This window comes from Canis lupus, chromosome 4 (genome assembly GCF_048164855.1).
Source record: "Canis lupus baileyi chromosome 4, mCanLup2.hap1, whole genome shotgun sequence".
Taxonomy (NCBI): domain Eukaryota; kingdom Metazoa; phylum Chordata; class Mammalia; order Carnivora; family Canidae; genus Canis; species Canis lupus.
The window spans coordinates 58,544,943-58,565,001 of NC_132841.1; the positions used below are offsets into that span (position 1 = coordinate 58,544,943).

At 44.2% G+C, this 20,059-nt stretch overlaps 1 protein-coding gene and 1 long non-coding RNA gene across 7 annotated transcripts in view; one reads left to right on the forward strand and one right to left on the reverse strand.

Moving 5' to 3' along the window:
- The window catches only part of SLC36A1 (solute carrier family 36 member 1), a 107,485-nt gene that overhangs the window by 39,798 nt on the left and 47,628 nt on the right, over window positions 1-20,059 (reverse strand). For 3 of the 6 annotated variants that reach the window (XM_072824438.1, XM_072824439.1, XM_072824437.1), the window contains one exon: window positions 8,667-13,153. The exons of the other annotated variants lie outside the window; for them this stretch is intronic. In XM_072824438.1, the coding sequence (XP_072680539.1) occupies window positions 12,882-13,153 (272 nt within the window). In that variant the 3' untranslated portion in view covers window positions 8,667-12,881. Of the gene's footprint in view, window positions 1-8,666; window positions 13,154-20,059 lie in introns of those variants that run through there. 6 annotated transcript variants of the gene reach the window in all.
- On the forward strand, window positions 22-19,847 carry LOC140632444 (uncharacterized). The gene is made up of 3 exons (XR_012030011.1): window positions 22-152; window positions 1,294-1,406; window positions 19,655-19,847. It is a non-coding gene; the product is annotated as an uncharacterized lncRNA (long non-coding RNA).

Below are 20,059 nucleotides of genomic sequence, written 5' to 3' on the forward strand. Positions count from 1 at the left end.
ACTGGCAAGCCCAGGCCCTGCTGCTGAGTTCCCAGTAGAGGTGGGCAGAGAAGGCACATCCATGGGGGGGCACCAGAGTACATCGTGGCACCGGAGCCTGACAGGCTGGGTTCCAAACCCCCTCCGCCACACACCAATGTGGCCTCAGGCAGGTATGAATTGGCTTTCTGTTTTTTTTTTTTTAGAACAATAAACAACAAATGGTGACCATTGTACTAGAGAATAATACCTGCCTTTGGCCCAGGGCGCAATCCTGGAGACCACGGATTGAATCCCACATCGGGCTCCTGGTGCATGGAGCCTGCTTCTCCCTCTGCCTATGTCTCTGCCTCTCTCTCTCTCTCTCTGTGTGTGTGACTATCATAAATTAAAAAAAAGAAAATTAAAAAAAAATACCAGATAGTATGTAGATAAGGTTAGCTTATCAGAACTGTGCAGGAAATCACATCTAAGCTAGTCCAGTGTTGCCCAGATTTCTGTTTTTTTGCTTGCCACTTTTATGATTTTCGCCTAATACCACCTGTATCATTATTCACTTTACAATTTTTAGTGCATTCCAATTTTTTTAAAAAATATTTTTATTCACCTTAAAATGACATATCCACAAACTAAAGGATTTGAAAGTTACTGTTCTTTTCTAGAACACATGAAAACATATAAACATTCAGATTTTTTTAAAAAAAATTTATTCATGAGAGACACAGAGAGAGAAGCAGGCTCCCTGCGGGGAGCCCAATGCGGGACTCAATCCCGGGACTCCAGTATCACACCCTGAGCCAAAGGCAGACACTCAACCGCTGAGCCACCGGGCATCCCAACATTCAGATTTTTAAAATGACTGTCCAGGGTCTGCTAAATCAACTGTGGAAGATGCTGATGTAGTGCATCTTCATTCCTGCTGTTCCTCATCCCAAGGCCCACAGGGGAGAATATGAGACCCACATTCAGGCCTGCACCCAGCTTGGTTATCTCCCTACAACACAACTTGCTCTCCTTTTCCTGGATGGGGTTGCCTGTCTCCACCCAGCCCACCTTCCCCCACCCCCCACAACAGGCCCCTCCTTCCCTTTGTCTTCCCGAGCCTGCACCTTCATGTACCAACCACCAGAGGGCGCTCTGGGATCAAGACTCAGCCTACTGAGCGGTAGGCGATCCCAAGGTTTTCAGGGAAATTCTTCAGTCTCAAGTCCCTGGGGCTCTGGTTCCAAACGTCCTGAGTCTTACACAGCGTAACAGTGGCCAAGAAAGGCAGAGACGCATGTTTCTTGACTTCCCGGCTGGGTGTCTTTACAGCTCACCAAAATCATCTTTGCTACCACCACTCACTGGGGCACTTGCCGTATGACAGGTGCGGGGCAAGCACTGGACAGATTTTGCCTCATTTAATCCTCACAAAACCCAGCAAGGTAAGTACCGGGACAGAGGGACAGAGGGACAGAGACATACATAAATTAAGTGGCTTGTAACTTAAATTAGTGATTTAAAGTGAGGTCACCCAGTTCACAGGTGGCAGGGCCGGGATTTAATCCCAAGGCAGTCTGACTCCCAATTTTGCCTTACATTTGGGTTCATGAGACAAACTGCAGACACAAGACATCAGGGGATGGAGGGTCAGCAGCAAGGAGGACTGACAGGGCTTAGTCTAATGAGTTCATGGGCCAAGAGTGTCACCATAATTCTAAGTTGTATTAACAGCCAGAGGGTCCGGATCCTGGGAGGTGGAGTCAGCGCAATCCTGGGGCTCTCAATCCCAAACCAGTCCTGTGATCCTGTGCCTAGTTCTGAGGCTGGACCTGAAGAGCACCACGGCAACCTTGAGCATTGCTAGAGGGCACCGGGAGGGGTGGGATTGAGGGCTCACAACTATTTCCAGCATGGAAGGGCAACTGGAATTCACCAGACAATGGTAAAGGAGCTGTAAGCCTGCTCACTTGGAGGGCCATGGAGGGAGGCCGGGCCGGCACAGCTGCACCATCACATGGGGTTTATCAGGGCCTAACAGAGAAGGCCAATGTATCTTCCAAAAACTGGAGCAATGCTCTGGAGGGGACATGTGAAGTCTTGGGGGGAAGACTTAGGCCATGGCTAGAACCTCAAAATGAGCATCCCAGGTGAAGAAAAGCAGAGCCCAAGGCCTTGGGGAGGAAGAACATTCTCTTTTGGACTGAAGATTATGGAGATTCTGAAAGATAAGAGTTGAGAAAAATGAAGTATATAAAGTTTTGAGATATGGAGTGATTTGCCCAAGGCCAGTGGCTAGTTTTGTATAGAACAGGTGGTCCATCCTGAAATCCCATGGTGAATGGGTAAATGCCAGCCTATGAGGGCATCTGGGCCCAGATGCTGGACAACAACCCATACTTCAGTGTCTAAAGACATACTTTAGAAGACCTCTAAAGGTCTTCTGATAGCTCTGTCTTGAGGAGAGGCACAGAAGGTCTCACCAAGTAAAGAGCAAGAACTTTCTCAAGGACCCCGCTGGGAAAGGACAAGCCTTTAGAATTTTCTCAAGATCCCTCAACAAATCTATAGGGTGAAACCAAGGAAAGTGCTTGGTTAGACTGATAGAAAACAAAAAGTAAATGCAGTGAGTCAACTCCTTAGAGGATAGACATCATGCTCTACTAAAGGAAATCACGCTGAATTTAGTAATCAGCTAATTCCAGATACAATATTAGTCCCACAGCCAGGTACTGGGAGATCAAGTCTGATCCGAACAATGCCTCCAATAGCTCATGATCTAGGGAGTGGCCAAGTAGTCACAGATCTCTAGCATAAGCAGAAGATGAGGCTAACTGGAGAAGAGATGTTATTGCTCTTGAGAAAGGAGCCATAAATTATGACTGACATAGCCAGGGAAGGTTCTAACGAGCAGCCATCTGAGCTGGATGTTAAAATTGAGCTTTCAGTTTAGCACAGAGGGAAGGGCCAGGCAGGCTAAGGGAAAAGCTCAGAGTCAAGGCCTAGGGGTTTAAAGTATTTGGGCAGTGGTGGGTAGTCCCAATATGTTGGGGTTGGAATGGGGGGGGGCCTTAGGCATTCAGACTAGGGCCTGGAAATGTTCTATGTCCACTGAGGGGTGTGAGTGATGGAGTTAGTGGCAGAGAGGCAGATCTCAGGGGCAGTATGAAGTTTGGAGTCAGACAGACCTGCTCCACCACTTAGGAAATGTATGATCTTGGTTAAGTTATTGAGCCGTTTATGCCTCAGTCTGCAAAGTGGGGATATTACCAGCATCTTCCCTCACTGAACATTGAGTACTAGAAGAGATAATATAGGTAACATGTTTAGCATAGTGGCATAGTAAAGGCTCAAAAGTTGTTATATATTTTATCACTACTATTAAAAAGGCAGATCGTTTTGTAGTATCCATAACCATACACTTACCCTTCCTTGTTCAATGGCCAAGATAAAAAAAAAAAACCATCACTCCAGCTAGGGATAAGGAGGAGCTAAATGTATTATGGCTGTAGTTCTCAATAGGAGAGAGGGTGATTCCCCCCACCTAGCCCCCCACACAAGGGTACCTCTGGCAATGTCTGGAGACACTTTTGATTGCTACAACTGGCATTTAGTGGCTAGAGGCCAGGGGTGTTGCTAAACATCCTACAGTGCACAGGGCATTCTCCACAGCAAAGAATTATTCACCCCCAAAAGTACATAATACCGAAGTTGAGAAACTGTTCTAAGGAAACATATGTGGGCTTTATGCAGTACTATAGCAGCTGGGAACCTGGGCTAAGGGAGAAGTATACTTTTTTTTTTTTTTTTTGTCTTCTGAACAGAGAAGTCTGGACTCTAACCCAGATTCTTTTTTAATTTTTTAAATTTTTTTATTGGTGTTCAATTTGCCAACATATAGAATAACACCCAGCGCTCATCCCATCAAGTGTCCCCCTCAGTGCCCGTCACCCAGTCACCCCCACTCCCCATCCACCTCCTCTTCCACCACCCCTAGTTCGTTTCCCAGAGTTAGGAGTCTCTCATGTTCTGTCTCCCTTTCTGATATTTCCCACTCATTTTTTCTCCTTTCCCCTTTATTCCCTTTCACTATTTTTTATATTCCACAAATGCATGAGACCATATAATGTTTGTCCTTCTCCGATTGACTTATTTCACTCACCATAATACCCTCCAGTTCCATCCATGTTGAAGCAAATGGTGGGTATTTGTCATTTCTAATGGCTGAGGAATATTCCATTGTATACCTAGACCACATCTTCTTTATCCATTCATCTTTCGATGGACACCGAGGCTCCTTCCACAGTTTGGCTATTGTGGACATTGCTGCTAGAAACATCGGGGTGCAGGTGTCCCGGCATTTCATTGCATCTGTATCTTTGGGGTAAATCCCCAGCAGTGCAATTGCTGGGTCGTAGGGCAGATCTATTTCTAACTCTTTGAGGAAACTCCACACAGTTTTCCAGAGTGGCTGCACCAGGTCACATTCCCAGGGAGAAGTATACTTATGCCAATAATAGCAGTTATGGCATGTGGTTTTGCTTATTTACAAAGAGGCACCATTCTGGAGTCTACATTTATCAGATTAAATACCAGGGTGAATACAAAACAGTAGATAATCCAACAATGTATAAAAATAATAATATGCCATGACTAAGTAGGATTTAATCCAGATAAGCAAGACCAGTTCAATATTGAAAAGTCAACTTAATCCGCCATATCAATAAGTGAAAAAAGAAAAGCCATAGATCATATCAATTGATGGAGAAAAAATTTGACAAAATTCACTTATTTGTGATTAAAAAAAAAATCTCTCAAGGATGGATGGCTCAGTGGTAGAGTGTCTGCCTTCGGTTCAGGGCATGATCCTGGGGCCCTGGGATTGAGTCTTGCATCAGGCTCCCCATGGGGAGCCTGCTTCTCCCTCTGCCTATGTCTCTGCCTCTCTCTCTCTCATGAATAAATAAAATATTTTTTAAAAAAATCTCTCAGCACGGAAATAGAGGGGAACTTCCATAAAAATCTTAAAGCTTATATCATACTTAGTAGTGAAAGACTGAATGTTCTCTCTATAAGATGAGAGACAAGGCTAGAATGTTCACTCTCACCAACTTTTTTTTTTTTAACACAGTGCTAGAAGTTCTAGCCATTGCAATAAGAAAAAAAAAAGTACATAGACTGGGAAAAAAAGGAAATACAACTATTTATATATGCAAACAACATGACTATATACACAGAACATTCCAAGTAACCTTGACAAAAACTCACAGAACTACTGAGTATAGATAGGTTGCAGGACACAAGATTAACATGCAAAAATCAATTGCATTTCTATAGACTACCAATGAACACATGGAAATTGAAATTAAAAACACATTACCATTTAAAATTGCTCCAAAGAAAATTAAATATTTTAGGTGTACATCCAAAAAAACATTTACAAGATCTGATAAATAGCTAAAATAAAAAATAATGAAAACACCAAATGCTGATAGAAACTGGGTCACTCACACATTGCTGGTAAAATGTAAAATGGTACAGCCACTCTGGAAAATGCTTTGCAAATTCCTTTTAAAACTAAAAATGGGCTTACATACAAGTCAGCGATTTCACTCTTGGATATATATTCCACAGAAATAAAAACTTATTTTCATGCGGGAACTTGTATGTAAATGAATATTCATAGCAGCTTTATCTGTAATAGCCAGACCTGGAAACGATGCAGTTTAACAATGGTTAAATCAACTGTGGTACATCCACACCATGGAATATGACTTTGCAATAAAAAAAGACAAACTATTAAAACAGGCAACAATTTGAATGATCACCAACGAAATTATACTGAGTGGAAAGCAGCCAACTTCAAAAGGGTACATATTGTGTAATTCAATTTATATGACGTTTGTGAAGTAACATAATGATAGAGATGAAGAACAGATTAGTGGTTGCCCAGGGTTGAGGATGTAGTAAGAGCGCAGGAGGTATGTCCCTATACAGACAGCATGAAGGAGTCTTGTGGTGATGGCACAGATAAGCATCTTGACTGTGTTAGTGGAAGCTATAAATATGATAAAATTGTTTACAGCCACACACACACATACACACACATACACATGTGCACATACAAATGAGTGCATATGTGACTGAAGAAATCCAAAAGAGTTCTATATATATTGTGCCAACATCAGTTTCCTGGTTTTGGTCATGTACTATAGTTATATAAGATGTTAACATTGGGGGAGCCTGGAAGAAGGGTGCACTGGACCTCCCCATACATTTCCTTGCACCTGAATCCATAATTACTTCAAAGCAGAAAGTTTTAAAATTTCTAAGACTAACTTTTAAAATATAGCACTAAAGAAGACTGTCCAATGGCAAGTAAGCCAGGAAAAGGTGCAGGACAACACTAAGCATTAGGCAAATGCAAATTAAAACCACAAAGAGGTATTACCCTATACCCATTAAGCTGGCTAAAATTTAAAAGACCATAATATCAAGTATTGGTGAGGATATGGATGGAGCAACTGGAGCTTTTATAAATTGTTGGTCAGAACAGAAAATAGCGGAGTCACTCTGGAAAAACAATTTTCCAATTTCTTATCAAGTTAATATACACTTACCATACAAACCCACAATTTCACTTCTAGGTATTTACCAAGAGAAATGAAAACATATGTCTACATAAAGGTCTGTACATGAATATTTATAGCAGCTTTATTCATCCTAGCCAAAACCCAGAAGCAACCCAAATATCCACAATTTACAAATGAATAAACAAATCATGGTTCATCCATACAATGGAATATTATTCAGCAATAAAAGGAAAGAAACTACTGATAACAAGGCACGATACAGATGAATATAGAAAGGATTATGCTAAACGGAAAGAAGCCAGATATAAAGGCCTATATAATTAATGGCTGCATTTATGTGACATTCTAGAAAAGGCAAAACTAGAGACAGAAAAATCAGATCAGTTGTTGTCAAGGGCCAAGTGTAATGGGGATGGGATTGACTGCAAAGGAGCACAGAGGAACTTTTTAGGGTAAAACAAACATTCCATATCTTGATTGAAATGGTAGTCAAATGCATTTGTCAAAATTCATCAAACTGTATACTTTGAAACAGGTGAATTTTATTACCTGTAGATTATACTCAAATTTTTACCCCCAAATGGGGTGGGGGAGACCAATGACCAAGGATCTAGTAGAGTGCACCAGTTAAAGATATGCAGTTTCTTGCGTATGTCTGCTATAGGCAGAGTCTAAGGAAGCGAACCTACTTAGCAAAGAGCCCCAAGTTTAGGGTCCCAATTCAGTTCACTGTCACTCAATTTATGCCTCCAGCAGTTCAGTGGGTTTACATTGAGGGCCCTTGTTACCCGGAAGGGGAGATTATAGCCATTAAGTGTGAACATGAACGGAACAAAAATGTGAAGAGGCAAACAATCTAAAAAGTTTCGAATGCTCTCCACAAAGGAAGTGAGCAAAACATGATTATAGTGAATAAATGCAAAACCACACAGCAGGTAAAACTGCTTTGGAGTCTTGGTTTTCTTCAATTCGGCTAATAATTCAGAAAGTGCTTTATAAGCTCTCATGCCCCGGCGGTTTAGAACATTCTCTCTAACCCTCACAATAATTCCTAAAGGAGGACCTCCCTCCTGAGGCTGTAACAGAGAGGAGGCGGCAGCCAGTGCCTTTGGGAAGTGCTTGTGTCCTGGAATAACAAGGCTTGCCTGTGCATCCTAATTCTGCCACTTACTGGTTGATGACTTGGAACAGTCACTGAATCCCTCTGACCCCACAATTCCAGAAATAAATATTGATAATCAAAAGCAGTCATAAAGCATTCCCTGTCTTCCTCTCTGTAAAGTGCTATACTTCAGAAGTGTGCCTCGAGGGCTCTGCTGTTGAGTGGGTATAATTCAGTAGCCACCCAAGACTGGTTTTCAGATCACCTTAGAGGCAGCTAACATAGTCTTGTTTTCCCTCTTAATGTGACAACAGAGGATGAGAGTTATCTCTTCCACTGCTCTAAAGTCAATTTCCCTGCTTCAAACATATATACATGCGTGGAAGGGGTAGGACTTCAAGGAATTGGCCTATATGATAGTCAGGGTTGGCAAATCCAAGACTTACAGGGTAGGCTGGCAACTCTTGTACAGGAGCTGATGCTGCAGTCTTGAGGCAGAATTTCTTCTTTCTCATTGAAATATCAGTTTTCCTCTTAAGGTCCTTCAACTGATTGGATGAGGCCCACCCACATTTTGAGGACTAAGGCAACTGATTATAGACATCAGCCACATCCACAAAATACCTTCAGAGCAACACTTAGAATAGTGTTTGATTGAATAGCTGGATTATTCGATATTACAGCCCAGCCATGTTAATACAGGAAACTAACCATCATACCTGTCAAGTACAATCATCTGACATACACAGACAGGGTTGAGAGTTCCTAATCAAGTTTTTAGGAAAAGCAGGAGTAAGCTAAGGAAGGGCTGAATTGTCTAACAGAAAAACAACTACCTGGCCCCTTTCTTGGGAACTCTCAATTCCATAAGTGGTTCTTTTATTTGGACTACTCCCCCGGATCATCTCTGTGACATAAACTACAAACATTTTGACCTAGTCAGATCTAGTAAAGACATCTGAGTGATATTTTTTTAAAAAGGCAAAAACAAAGATGCAGACTGCAACCTCTCAAAAATAAAAAATAAAACTCGTTTATTGATAAAGGAAAAGTTTAACACATGATACATGTGCAGAACACAAAACAAATTCTTCTATGAGCTCCTGCATGATCTACATCTCTACACATACCATGCGAGAAATAGACATCCATGTAGGCACATACACAGTATAATATACACGGCACTGTCTGGTTACCAAGACCTGGGGATGGTAGTTTCTCATATTCATTTTATTCACACATTCATTGACGTGGTTTACAAGAGAGTCACATAATTTTATTGTTCACTAAAACAAAACAACTTCCCCAGCATCACCTTGATTGAAACAAAAGAACATGGCTTAAAACAGGCACCCTCCACCCTCATCCCCCACTCCTCCTTCCAGTAACCACATATCAGCACCACTTACATCCCCTGGCCTGAAAATGGCCCAGTGGTACAAAGAACAGGGAAGAAATATCACAAGCTGATGCTGTCAGAGCAAACAGCCTTGCGAACAGCGGGACTAATTAAATTATCTAAAAGTATTGATCATGATTGCAAGCACAAACTACACCCTCTCCTTTTCCCCTAATGGTCTTGGAGATTTGTAATGTACTTTGGAAAATTTAATTCTAAGGCAGACTTTGGAGCCGACTCCCTAATCACGTTGTGCCACTTGGACTTTGTGTCTCTGCTGGAAGGAAGTGGCTTTGTGTTCCGACCAGGGCCAATGCCGGGGTCTGCCTTAACATCTGACTGGCTATGAAATAAAACCCACTGATGTGGACTCCTCTGCTGTGAGTAGTGAGTAGAGAGAGCTGTAAACAGAGATAAAGTGAGATTTTGCACTTCCAGAAAACATGAGGTGAATATGTAGTGTCAAACAGAGATGATATTCTATAATTCAGGAAGGGAGACATTTGAGAAGAAAAAAGGAAGCCAGAGAACAGGGCAGGGGGACAGATTTCCCTAAGATCCCTTTCTGGGATCATCACTTTAAGACAACTGAAAAAACTGCAAATTGTACCTTTCATGGGGGTAGAGTAAGTAGTGAGCACCAGCCAATGAATTTGGCTGGAGAGGTGAGGGGAAGAGAGGGATGGCATGAGCTGCAGGTTCTGAGCTAAGACACGACACACATTCACATACGGCTGGCCTGCGTTTGTGCAGGTGAAGGGCTCCTAGCCAGGTGGACAGCAGCACAATATAAATAATGACACTTGTAAATGTTGACAATGGCTAGAAAAATTAAATAGAAGACACCAGATCACATTCTTCCCAACGAATACCTGCATTCCGACTCTTCCCAACAGAGTGGGAAACCTCTTGACAGCAGCATATGCAGGAAGGAACGAGGGGCTCTGAGAAGCTACCTCTAGGCTAATGGAAATCTGAGGCTGCACTGGGGAGGCTGGGGAACAGACACAGCGCCTAACAGTTATGGGGCCAGAAAATCCCACAGTTTGCCTTTGGCCCTGCAGATGCAGCCTCACACTCCAGAGAGCCTTGCTCTGTTGCTCCTTGATCAGACTTCTGCTTATGCTGGGCCTTTTTTGCCAGGGACCAGAGCAGGACACAGGGAGAAGCTGGGCAGCTGGTTCCTGAGGGGCAATGGGAAGAAACCAGGGAAGGCTCTCCAACTGAAGAAGCCTCGTGGGCAGAAGAGTAAGCTTCCCTGAGCTGGCCCAGAGGGCTGCTTCCAGGAGAAGAGAAAGGGCTTCCTCTCACTTCCGTCTTCTGGCTGACCCTTTACTTGACACCTAAGTGCTAGCAACTGCACACTGAGAAAGGCCCACTCACAGGATGCCCTCACCCCCTCGGCCTGGGTCTTCTGAAGCAGCAAGAGCACAGGGAAAAGACCAAACAGGGAGAAGGCTGTGTCAAATTAGCTTCCAAAAACCCCGAAGCTAGCGCCATCTCTCCTCTCACCTCATTTCCCAGGCTAGGGACCCTGAAGCAATGAGGCTACATTTTGCTAAAGACCTGGGGCCAGAGGACCATAGTTATGCACCACCCAGTCCTCAGGTCCAGTCTTACTATTCACCTGGACAGGACGGCCTCTCACAGCTTCCTGAGTCACAGACACTTCCACCACAGAAAATGTGGGGAGGACACACATCTGATCCCTTTCCTCTGGCACACGCCTTCTCACTGAAAACAACTCTAAGGACTGCCGTGGAAAGACGGCTAGATCCTGGGGCTTCCAAACAGAAGAGAACAACCCTTGAACCCAATCTGGTAACTTCTAGGCCTGAGACTTCATAGGGCACGCCGTTGCCACCTCCAGCTGGAGTCTTGGTCCTATAAGCCCCTATTGGCAACTACAGAAAGGGTGGTGAAAAGTATCGTTCTCCTCAGGGAGTCCAAGTCACAACTGATCACATGTCCCTTAGTTAATAAATTATTAGTAGGTTGGGAGTCACTGTAATGACAATTTGGCTTTGGAGCAGAAGAGAAAGGTAGGGCTGGGTCAGGGGATCACAGCCCTTACGAGCTTTGGTGAAACACACAAAAAACATGAGCCCTGATGACGCATGCTGCTCTCCAACTTTCGAGGTGAACTGCATCTCCAAGTAAGCAAGAGGCTGGTAACAGCAATGGAGGATGACCTTGTCCACATGCATAAACACACACACACACACCTCACCACACACACACGCACACAGCTCAGGGGATGGAGAGTTCATGAATGCCCTTCTGAATAGTTCTCACACTAAGAGGCAAGAAGAGACAGCTCAAACAAGGCAATGCACCTTTCTCTGCTTTCTCTGCAGTCTGTTCCCAAATCTCAAGGCTGACCTTGAGGTGAGCCATCACTGAGACTATTTCTGACACTCAGGGAGGCATGCAGGGGAGGGACGGGGTCATAATTAGTGTTTAGAACACAAGGGACCAAAGTCCCTACTGAGTGGTTCCCTTTAGAAGTCTAGGTCATGGAGGCAGCTTGGGGCAGGGCACTGCTTCTCCCTGTCCCTCGTTGATTGTAAACGACCAAGCACCACACATAGTATCAGACCAGCTGCTTCTTAATTCTATGAACTTAATTTCGCACTCTCTGTGCACACTGGCCTCATCTTCTCATGCACGGCAAAGTGTGGGTGTCTCCCCAACATACTGGAGACTGAACGCTACTGTGCCATGTGCCTGTCAGGGGCTGAGGCTGAAAAACAGGCCCAAGTGCACAAAGCACCCATCTTGTAAGCCTCCTGTGGACGGAAGCACATCCCACGTGGCCATTTTTTCCTTGGCCTAGTGCGCCGGCAAACATATCCTGAGTCCTTCATATCTTCTCAATATGAAATCAGGCTGGTCGATGGGAGGCAAAGTCCATGCCTCCCCACAGAGGTACACATTTAGATGATCCTGATTAAAACCTTTGGGGTACTCAGCCAAGAGTGCTGAGTACCAAAGCACACATTTCCTGGAGCAAGTTTCTTTTCCGCAGGAGAAGCCTAGTAAAAGTTTACTAAGGAAGGAACAATTCATAATAACCCCAGATCTAGAGACAGAGTCTAAAAACAGAAGCTAATTTTAAATAAAATATAAATATTTTCAATTTAGGCAGCACTTGAATCTTTCAGAAGCTAAAGCAACTAAGAATATAACATCGTGACCCACACAAGGAATTCAGAGAAGGTGTTGCTGAGGGTCACAAGCCAGAGAGAGTAAAAGATTAAAAGCTCCAGCTTTGGGGGCTGGTTTTAAACTACTAGGTAGGTCCAGGCACCTCCTGGATACTTGGATAGCTAGGAGGATACTGAGGTAAAATATTTGGGAGAGGTATGACAAAGAGAGAGGCCTAGCCTTATAAAGAGAGGGTGGTTCCCACTCATTTAATCCAGGCCTGGGCCTGGAAAAGAGAAAACATGAGGTGGGGGATGCTAAGATTTTTAAATAAAGTGAGCTGTGCAACAGGAATAAATCAAATGAGGTGGGTCAGAAGGGCGGGGTGAGTAAGGGAAGAGACATCATAAAGGAAAACAGTTGAAAAGTTCTGGGTTAAATAAGTACAAATGCACAGGGATGGCATTGCCACTAAGAGGGACTTCTGCATATCTGCTACCCATCCTCTCCTCTGCCCTCAGCCCCACCTGGCCCAGGGTACCTAGGTGTCAGCTAGAGGGGTTCCCCGACAGCAACCCTGCCTTCCCCCAGAGCCTGAACCCTACCCGAGGCTCTGGGGCCAGGTTCTGGGGAACACACAGAGGTGGGGTGGGTAGCTGCAGGGAATGCACCCAGATTGCTATACAAAGGCACTGGTGGAGTTGATGAAGATGGGAGCATTGCTTGGCTGGATCAGCTCGTAGAGGGCTTCATATGTCCCCACCACAAAGCCCACGAAGCCCAGGATGCTGATCAGGGCGTCCTTGGCGATGGTGAGGGGGCTCATGCCCTCCGAGTAGTACGTGGTGATCTCCAGGAGGGGCGGGATGATGAGGGCCAGGGCGCTGCTGCTCACAGACCCCACCAGAGAGATGACCAGGTCCAGGCGGGGGATGAGGATGGCCAAGACGCCTGTAGGAGAAGAGGACACACCTGTTCAAGACTACCCAGAGCTGGAAGAGACCTCCTCACTGCTGAGCAAATTTAGCAAATGTTCTTCCTCTAGAATGGAGAGCTCTGTAGAAACCCAGACATTATCCAGTCCAATCTCTCATTCCACAGATGAAAAAACAAATGTCTATAGGTATGGAACAACCTGGGTCTCACTGCAAGGTTGGCAGAACTAGACTAGAACCCAAATCACCTGGCTTTTGGCTTTTCCTGCCACAGAACATGACTTCTATCTTTCTGGAGCAAAGGAACTAAATTACATTCCAGGATAGTCTGGTCCCCACCAGAGGAGATAGGCTAGAGCAGAAAGGGAAGTGGACTTGAGTGGTCATTTTTGTACCACTGAGGGTACCTCCAACACTAACATTTCTACTTAATGGACAAATACCAAAATGGGGGTGGGGGGGAAAGCTGTCCTTCTGAATGGTATCACTATAACCCCATTTCACAGAGCATTTCCCCACAGGGCAGGGAGAAGCAATTCAGTGTATAGGCTGACCTGAGAAGCCAGGCCCCACACAATGACTGCATGCCTACGCCAGGACAAGCTAGTGGCTCCCACACCTGAAACTTAGCTGCAGGTGTACATGAGGGAAGTGGAAATGATGGAGAAGAATGGTAGGCTGCATTAGGAAGCCTAGCTTCCACAATATAGCCATGACTGCCTCGCTGTCCAACTAAGAGAAGGAGGCTTCACTAACTGCCCTTACTTTGGTGGCCACTGATTCCGCTGTTCCCATCTGACTCAGCCTTCCACTGGGGGTGAGGAGTGAAGGCCAATGTTTCACAAGTTTATGGAGGATTATGGGCTCTGGAATTAGGCTCTTGTGTTTAAATCCTGGCTCTCTCTGAGTGACACTGGGGGAAGTTATATAGCTGCTTTCTGTTCACCGGTTTTCTTGTTGGCAAGATGAGGATACAAATGGCTCCTGTGTCACAGAGATATCATGATGATGAAATGAGCTGACCCAGGCACTTAACAAAAGGCCTGACATACAACAGGCTCATAATATAGCTCATATAATCATTGCTAGTATATATACTGTTGCCCAAGAAAAGTGCACTAATAACTCAGTAGTAATCAAATGTATTTTGATGAATTGTCTCCCCCCCCCGCAGGCTCCAACTGGAGATCCTTAGCACATCCTGACCTTGCTGATTCCCACCAGTTACATCTTATATGGGGGCTTCAGTTCCTTTGCTCCAACCTCATTTCATAGAGCAATTTAGCCAAGTCGTTCTGAGGAAGGCACCACAGTGGTGAGATTGCCAGAACATCTCAGTCTAAGGCAGCCAGTTTTATCCTCAGGTCAATTCTCCTCCTCTGATGGACTGTCCGCATTGATCACTGCTTCTCTGAGCACAAGGGCTGGGTTGCATTTAGAAGCCAGGTTTTATGAGAAGCGCTTGCTTTTGAGCTGGAATAGCACTCCGTTGCAATAAGAGGAGAGGCACATGGGACCAAGACTCACCAGGGCAGAGAAGGGTCATGCCTCCTTGTCTCACATTTACCCTGAAAATGTATCAACTTAAATGAATTCAGTTCCTCATTCACACTGGCCACATTTCAAGGATTTAACAGACACCGGTGCCTAAAGGCTACCGTCCTGCACAGCACAGATCCAGAACACTCCCATGAAGGCAGAACCTTTAGTGTCTGGTAGACAGCACTGTGAGGCAGCCAATCATGGGCTGAATCTGCCTTGGGTCTATGGGAATATAACTTGGCAACATTATTACTATTGTCCCCAAAGAGGTTAAATTATAGAAAGTGACAGAGTTGAGACTAGACTCCAGGACCTCAAGTCCCTGGTACAGTCACATCACAGAGCGGACAATTAAAAATGCAGAATGATACCTGCAGGAGGGAGAACAGAGGAGCTGGCTCATCAGCAGAAAGATCCTGTCTGTCAAGAACTGCAGAGTCAGATGCTGGGTTAACTTTTTTTTTTTTAAGATTTTATTTTTTATTCATGAGAGACACACACAGAGAGAAGCAGAGACAGGCAGAGAGAGAAGCAGGCTCCATGCAGGGAGCCCAACGTGGGACTCGATCCCAGATCCCAGGATCACACCCCGAGCCAAAGGCAGACACTCAAGCACTGAGCCACCCAGGTGCCCCCCTGGGTTAACTTTTGTAGGAAAACGTTGCAATAGTTTAGCAGAGAATTGGTATACAATCAGCCCTGACCTCTCTCAGCTTTGTAAAGAAGTAAGACAAGGGTTTTGAAGCCTGATGACAAAAGGGAATACAAGGATATTGGGTCTCAGATCTGCCTCTGCCATGGTTTTACAGCCCTGTGGCAGGCAATCCCTTCCTCTTTCCCCATTCTAGTGTCCGGCCATAATGACAATTATCCACTAACACCTTCACTGTTCTGAGGCCTTCAGAGAGTCCACAAAAAATGTAGGCTTTTAATTTGCCCTCCAAGTTAAAAATAGTCTGTTTCAGCCCTTAGCTGTTTCTAAATACAGTTGGTGATGCCCCTCAGATCTTCAGGGTTGAATCTGGAGGAAAGTTGAAAATAAATTGTAGGCTGATGACACAATGGCATTCTCATCGTGGACAACCAAATGCTCAATAAGAGTTGATCTGCTGTGTGACCCAGAAAAGGACACCTGCCCTCTCTGAGGTCTGGGTCTACATCTGCCTAATGTCAACCTCAGTGATGGCTCCCTTAGTTCCAATACAAGTGAGTAGCTGGCAACAGCACTGGGGCAGCAATCAGAACTGAGCCCTGAGAGAAGCTGGTACAGGAACATGGTAAAGAGTGTAGGTTATGGACTCAGAACCTGAGCTCTAATACCAGCTCCATCACTAGCCAACCAGCTACTTAACCTGCCACTGAATAGCGACGGTCACATGAAACCATTCACATAAAGAACTTAGAGCACTGAGTGCACAATAAATGCTTCATAAATGTAAGCTAATACAATCACCAGTCCTAGCACAAATAAGCTCACCATGCAGAGCCTCAGCTCAGTCACCCATGAGGTCAGGCAACTGTATTAACACTGCATGGTCACTGAAGTCTCACTCAGCTCTGAAACACTAAGGAACTATACAATGCAGGTTAAGTCACTTAGCAATGTGTTCTGGGAGATGTCCCTCAGCTCACTGTCAACTGGGAAGTACCATGTACAGCTTAATGGTGGCACAGCAAAGCAATGGGGTTCCTCTCCTAGAACACATGGTCGTGCCAAAAACACAGCCTCCAGCCTGCCTGGTTTTGTGCCATTACAGGGAGTATGAGTTTTTCTTCCAGTGCCAGCCCCTGGTCTCCATGGATGCTCCAGCCCACTCAAGAGAAGGGAGGCATTTCTCAGAGACAATGAGCCCGAGGAGAGAGACATCGGATGACCTGTCTGGCCCTCCCAGCATTGAGTCTGCCATCCCCCCCTCCCTCCCTCACATTAACCTGAAGGACATATGGTACTTAATGATACGACTTAAGTGAGATCAGATGTGCTCAACTCTCTGATAAGAATTAAGAGGAAACAGCAACAGAAGCTTGTGTGATTGCAATCTTTTCTCAGATTGGACAGAGATGTTCCACTTCATCATGACATTTTAAAAGCAATCTAAAAATTTGTTCTTATTTTTACTACAAAGAATATACAAGATAAGCTTGCTTAACAAAAATATCTTTAATAGAGATTTTTAAAACTGGCAAAACATTTCTCTTAAAGTCAGGATCATGGGGCTGCAAAGGGAAGGCCCTCTTCCTGTTCTGGCAGGACCAGACACCACAACTGAACCTCAAATGAAGCCTGACACTGGAGAAAGATAATGAGGGGTGAGGGGAGAAGGCAAGAATTGTAAGCCTCCCACTAATATGCTGCCGGAAGAGGAAGACAAAAAGACCCAACCAAATTAGCCCAAATAGCCCAAGGGCTCAATAGCAGGGGTACCTGTTTTGCCCCTACACAAAATGTAGCAAACTAGTTTTAGCTAATTCCAAAGATGGGAATCAGATATTTAGGAAAAATGTGGGAGCAAACAAACCCTCTTCTAGCATGGTGTCTTTACTCTGAGTTAGAGCCCTCTAGAAAAAGAAACTCAAGAAGAAAGAGACCTCAGGAAGCAGCCAACCAGGAATATCCTGCCCTTACTCTCTCCCTGCTTCCCAACAAGAACAGCCCATAGAAAGAGGAGGACAGCACGCTCCTCACTGGCAAGTCCACTGCCTTCTGCAGCAGCCTGGCTGTGGCATGCACAGCAATGGGGGCTGAGGACAACCCTACTAGCCCACGTGATTAGTCAAGAGGGCTCCAATGGTATTACAAAACATCTTCCCTTTGGGTTAAGGGATACTAAAAATAGGATCTTTAAACTGCTGAAGCAACACAAGGCAACGTTCAGAGAAGGAACTGACTGGGATTCTAGAGCCTGTGGCTTTAAGCCAGCAACAGAAAAGCTGATTGATGCGCCAGAAGAAAAAGCACTTAAGAGAACAAACACACACTTCCAGAAATATGTTGGACACCAATAGCCCTGTGTCCGGAAGCTCTTTTTGCTATTTCATCATGATTGATGCTGGTGAAGCCTACCTATGTTACTCTAAAACGCCTAGAAATCTACCTTTAAAATTAATAACAGTCTTGAACACAATATATGTAATGGGAGTATAAATTAAAAAGCACAAAAACAAGGAAAACCACCTACATGTCCAACACTAAAAGAGAGTTTAGTAGATATGACATACCAATATACTGGAATATCATGTTATCATGAAAATATTTATGAAGGATATGCATATTCATGATATAAAATATAAAGCAAAAGACAAAGTTCTATGCATACTATGATGACAACTATTTTAAAAATGCACCCATGATGATTAACACCAAAGATAAAATGCAAAAAAAAGTCACTTTGTTAAGTCCGTGGGATATTCAGAATTTCTTCAAGTAACCCCAGATCTAGACACTCTTAAAATGTTTTTACATTAACTTTTTTTTTGAGCAATATTTTGGTAGAAATTTAAAATCAGGCTCAAAGCAGATGTGCAGAATCACAGAATCACAGACTTGAGAGAAACCTTAACAATCAGATACCCAGCATGTCTCTGTAGCTGCAGGATAGAGAAGTATGAAAGGCCAAAAGGTGCTGAGGAGCCACTCTGTTTGGACCTGGAAGCTTTATGTTCGATAGGGTGTGACTGCTTGGAATGTTCTACAGCTGTGTATTCCAGTCCAAACAGACCTTTTTAATACGGTTTTATGGTTTTCCATCTTCAACAATACATTTTAGAAATGTTTACTTCAGCAAAGTAAGATGCTTCATGTGGCAAATGCCACAGAGAGTTAGTACAAACCACTGAAGGACAGGTGGAATGCCTCGTGAACCTCCAAAAAACTACTTTTTCTATACCTCTGTGCTCCCTCTGGAGCCAGCCTCTTCTAGCCTCTCCTCCTACACAGACTGTGCACACAGGTGACCTGCTAAGTCTGCAATGCAAACATATGGCCTGGAAATAAATACCATTCCATATGCAATCACAACAAAATGAGCACCATTCCCTAACACATGTATTCCCCCTACCTCTCTTCTCCAACAGTCTAAAATTCACCAAAAAGTAGACAGCAGTCTTTGGGGAATGGGGGAGAGTGGTGAGAAAGGTGAATTACAAATGGAAAGAAAAAATGAGTCTGGACCAAATTCCTCTGCTCCCCGTTGGGAGTGGAGAGTGAGGAAGGGGAGGAAAAGTTGGGGAAAAGGACAAGAATACACCATAAATAGCAATAAAACAAACTGCTGTTAAAATTTATGGGTATAATTGAAAACAATCAGTTCTAGCAAAGTTCTAAAATCATATGCCAATTAACCTTAGGTAAAAAAGATCTGAAAGTACAGAAAAAAATAAAAACAAAATGAACTCACATAAATACATTTAAGTTGGTACTACAGTGAAATGCCTCTACTCAATCCCACAATCACTTCAAAGTCTCCGGGGAAGGTAAGAGAAGCCCGAGTGCTCAGAGATGAAGAGGCTGCATCATTTAACAGGCTGACCATGCAATGCTAAGTCACAATAGATCACAGAAGGGGAAAATAACTGAGTGTGTTTAAAGATCAAAAACAGCTTATATCCTTTGAGCATCACGCTCTATAAGAGAGATGAAACCCTCAGACAGAGTCAGGAGAAGCAAAACAAAAATCAAGAGACATCTAAGGATAGCATGAGGTCTGTGAATCAGAGACTGCTGGCTCCTGTGGGGCACAGTGGAAAGAAACTTGGCAGGAAGCAAGACATATGCTACCGGAGGCTAAGCCAGGCTTGAGAAGAAAATGGGGCCAGGAGAGAAATCAGGCCCAGCATCGCTGTCCCAGCTCTTCAGGCAGGAAGAAATTGGTATCTAAGCAGTTAGAGCATATGTTACCTAGACAGACCTACCTTTTCTAGAGGAACCACTGTGAAAAAAGCCAATTATCTGAACTATCCCCACCCTTTCTTTCAGTGCCCTTTGGATTCCAGAATGAGAGCAATGAAAGCTATCATAAACACTATACACATGAAAGCTGTCTCTTCCACACTTAGAGATGATCCATCCACAAAGAAACATATACATCTGAGTCAAAGCATCGAGAGTTGGAGGCAGAAGATAGGAGCAAAATCCAGAGTACCTCAGCACATATTAAGGCAAATTACTGGAAAAGTAAGATACATTATATTCTTTCCTTCTCAGTTGCTCTGGGGTAGCAGTGGCCTATAGATAGCTCCAGGCACTGGATTAGCAGCTAAGTGGGCTTCTTCTATAGGCTGGACTAGATAGGGCCAGAAGGTCTAAAGGCTACATGTAAGAAGTGAGATTCTTGGTTGCCATCAATTTGTTGGAGTCAGCAAATTCAAGCAGTCCACCCTC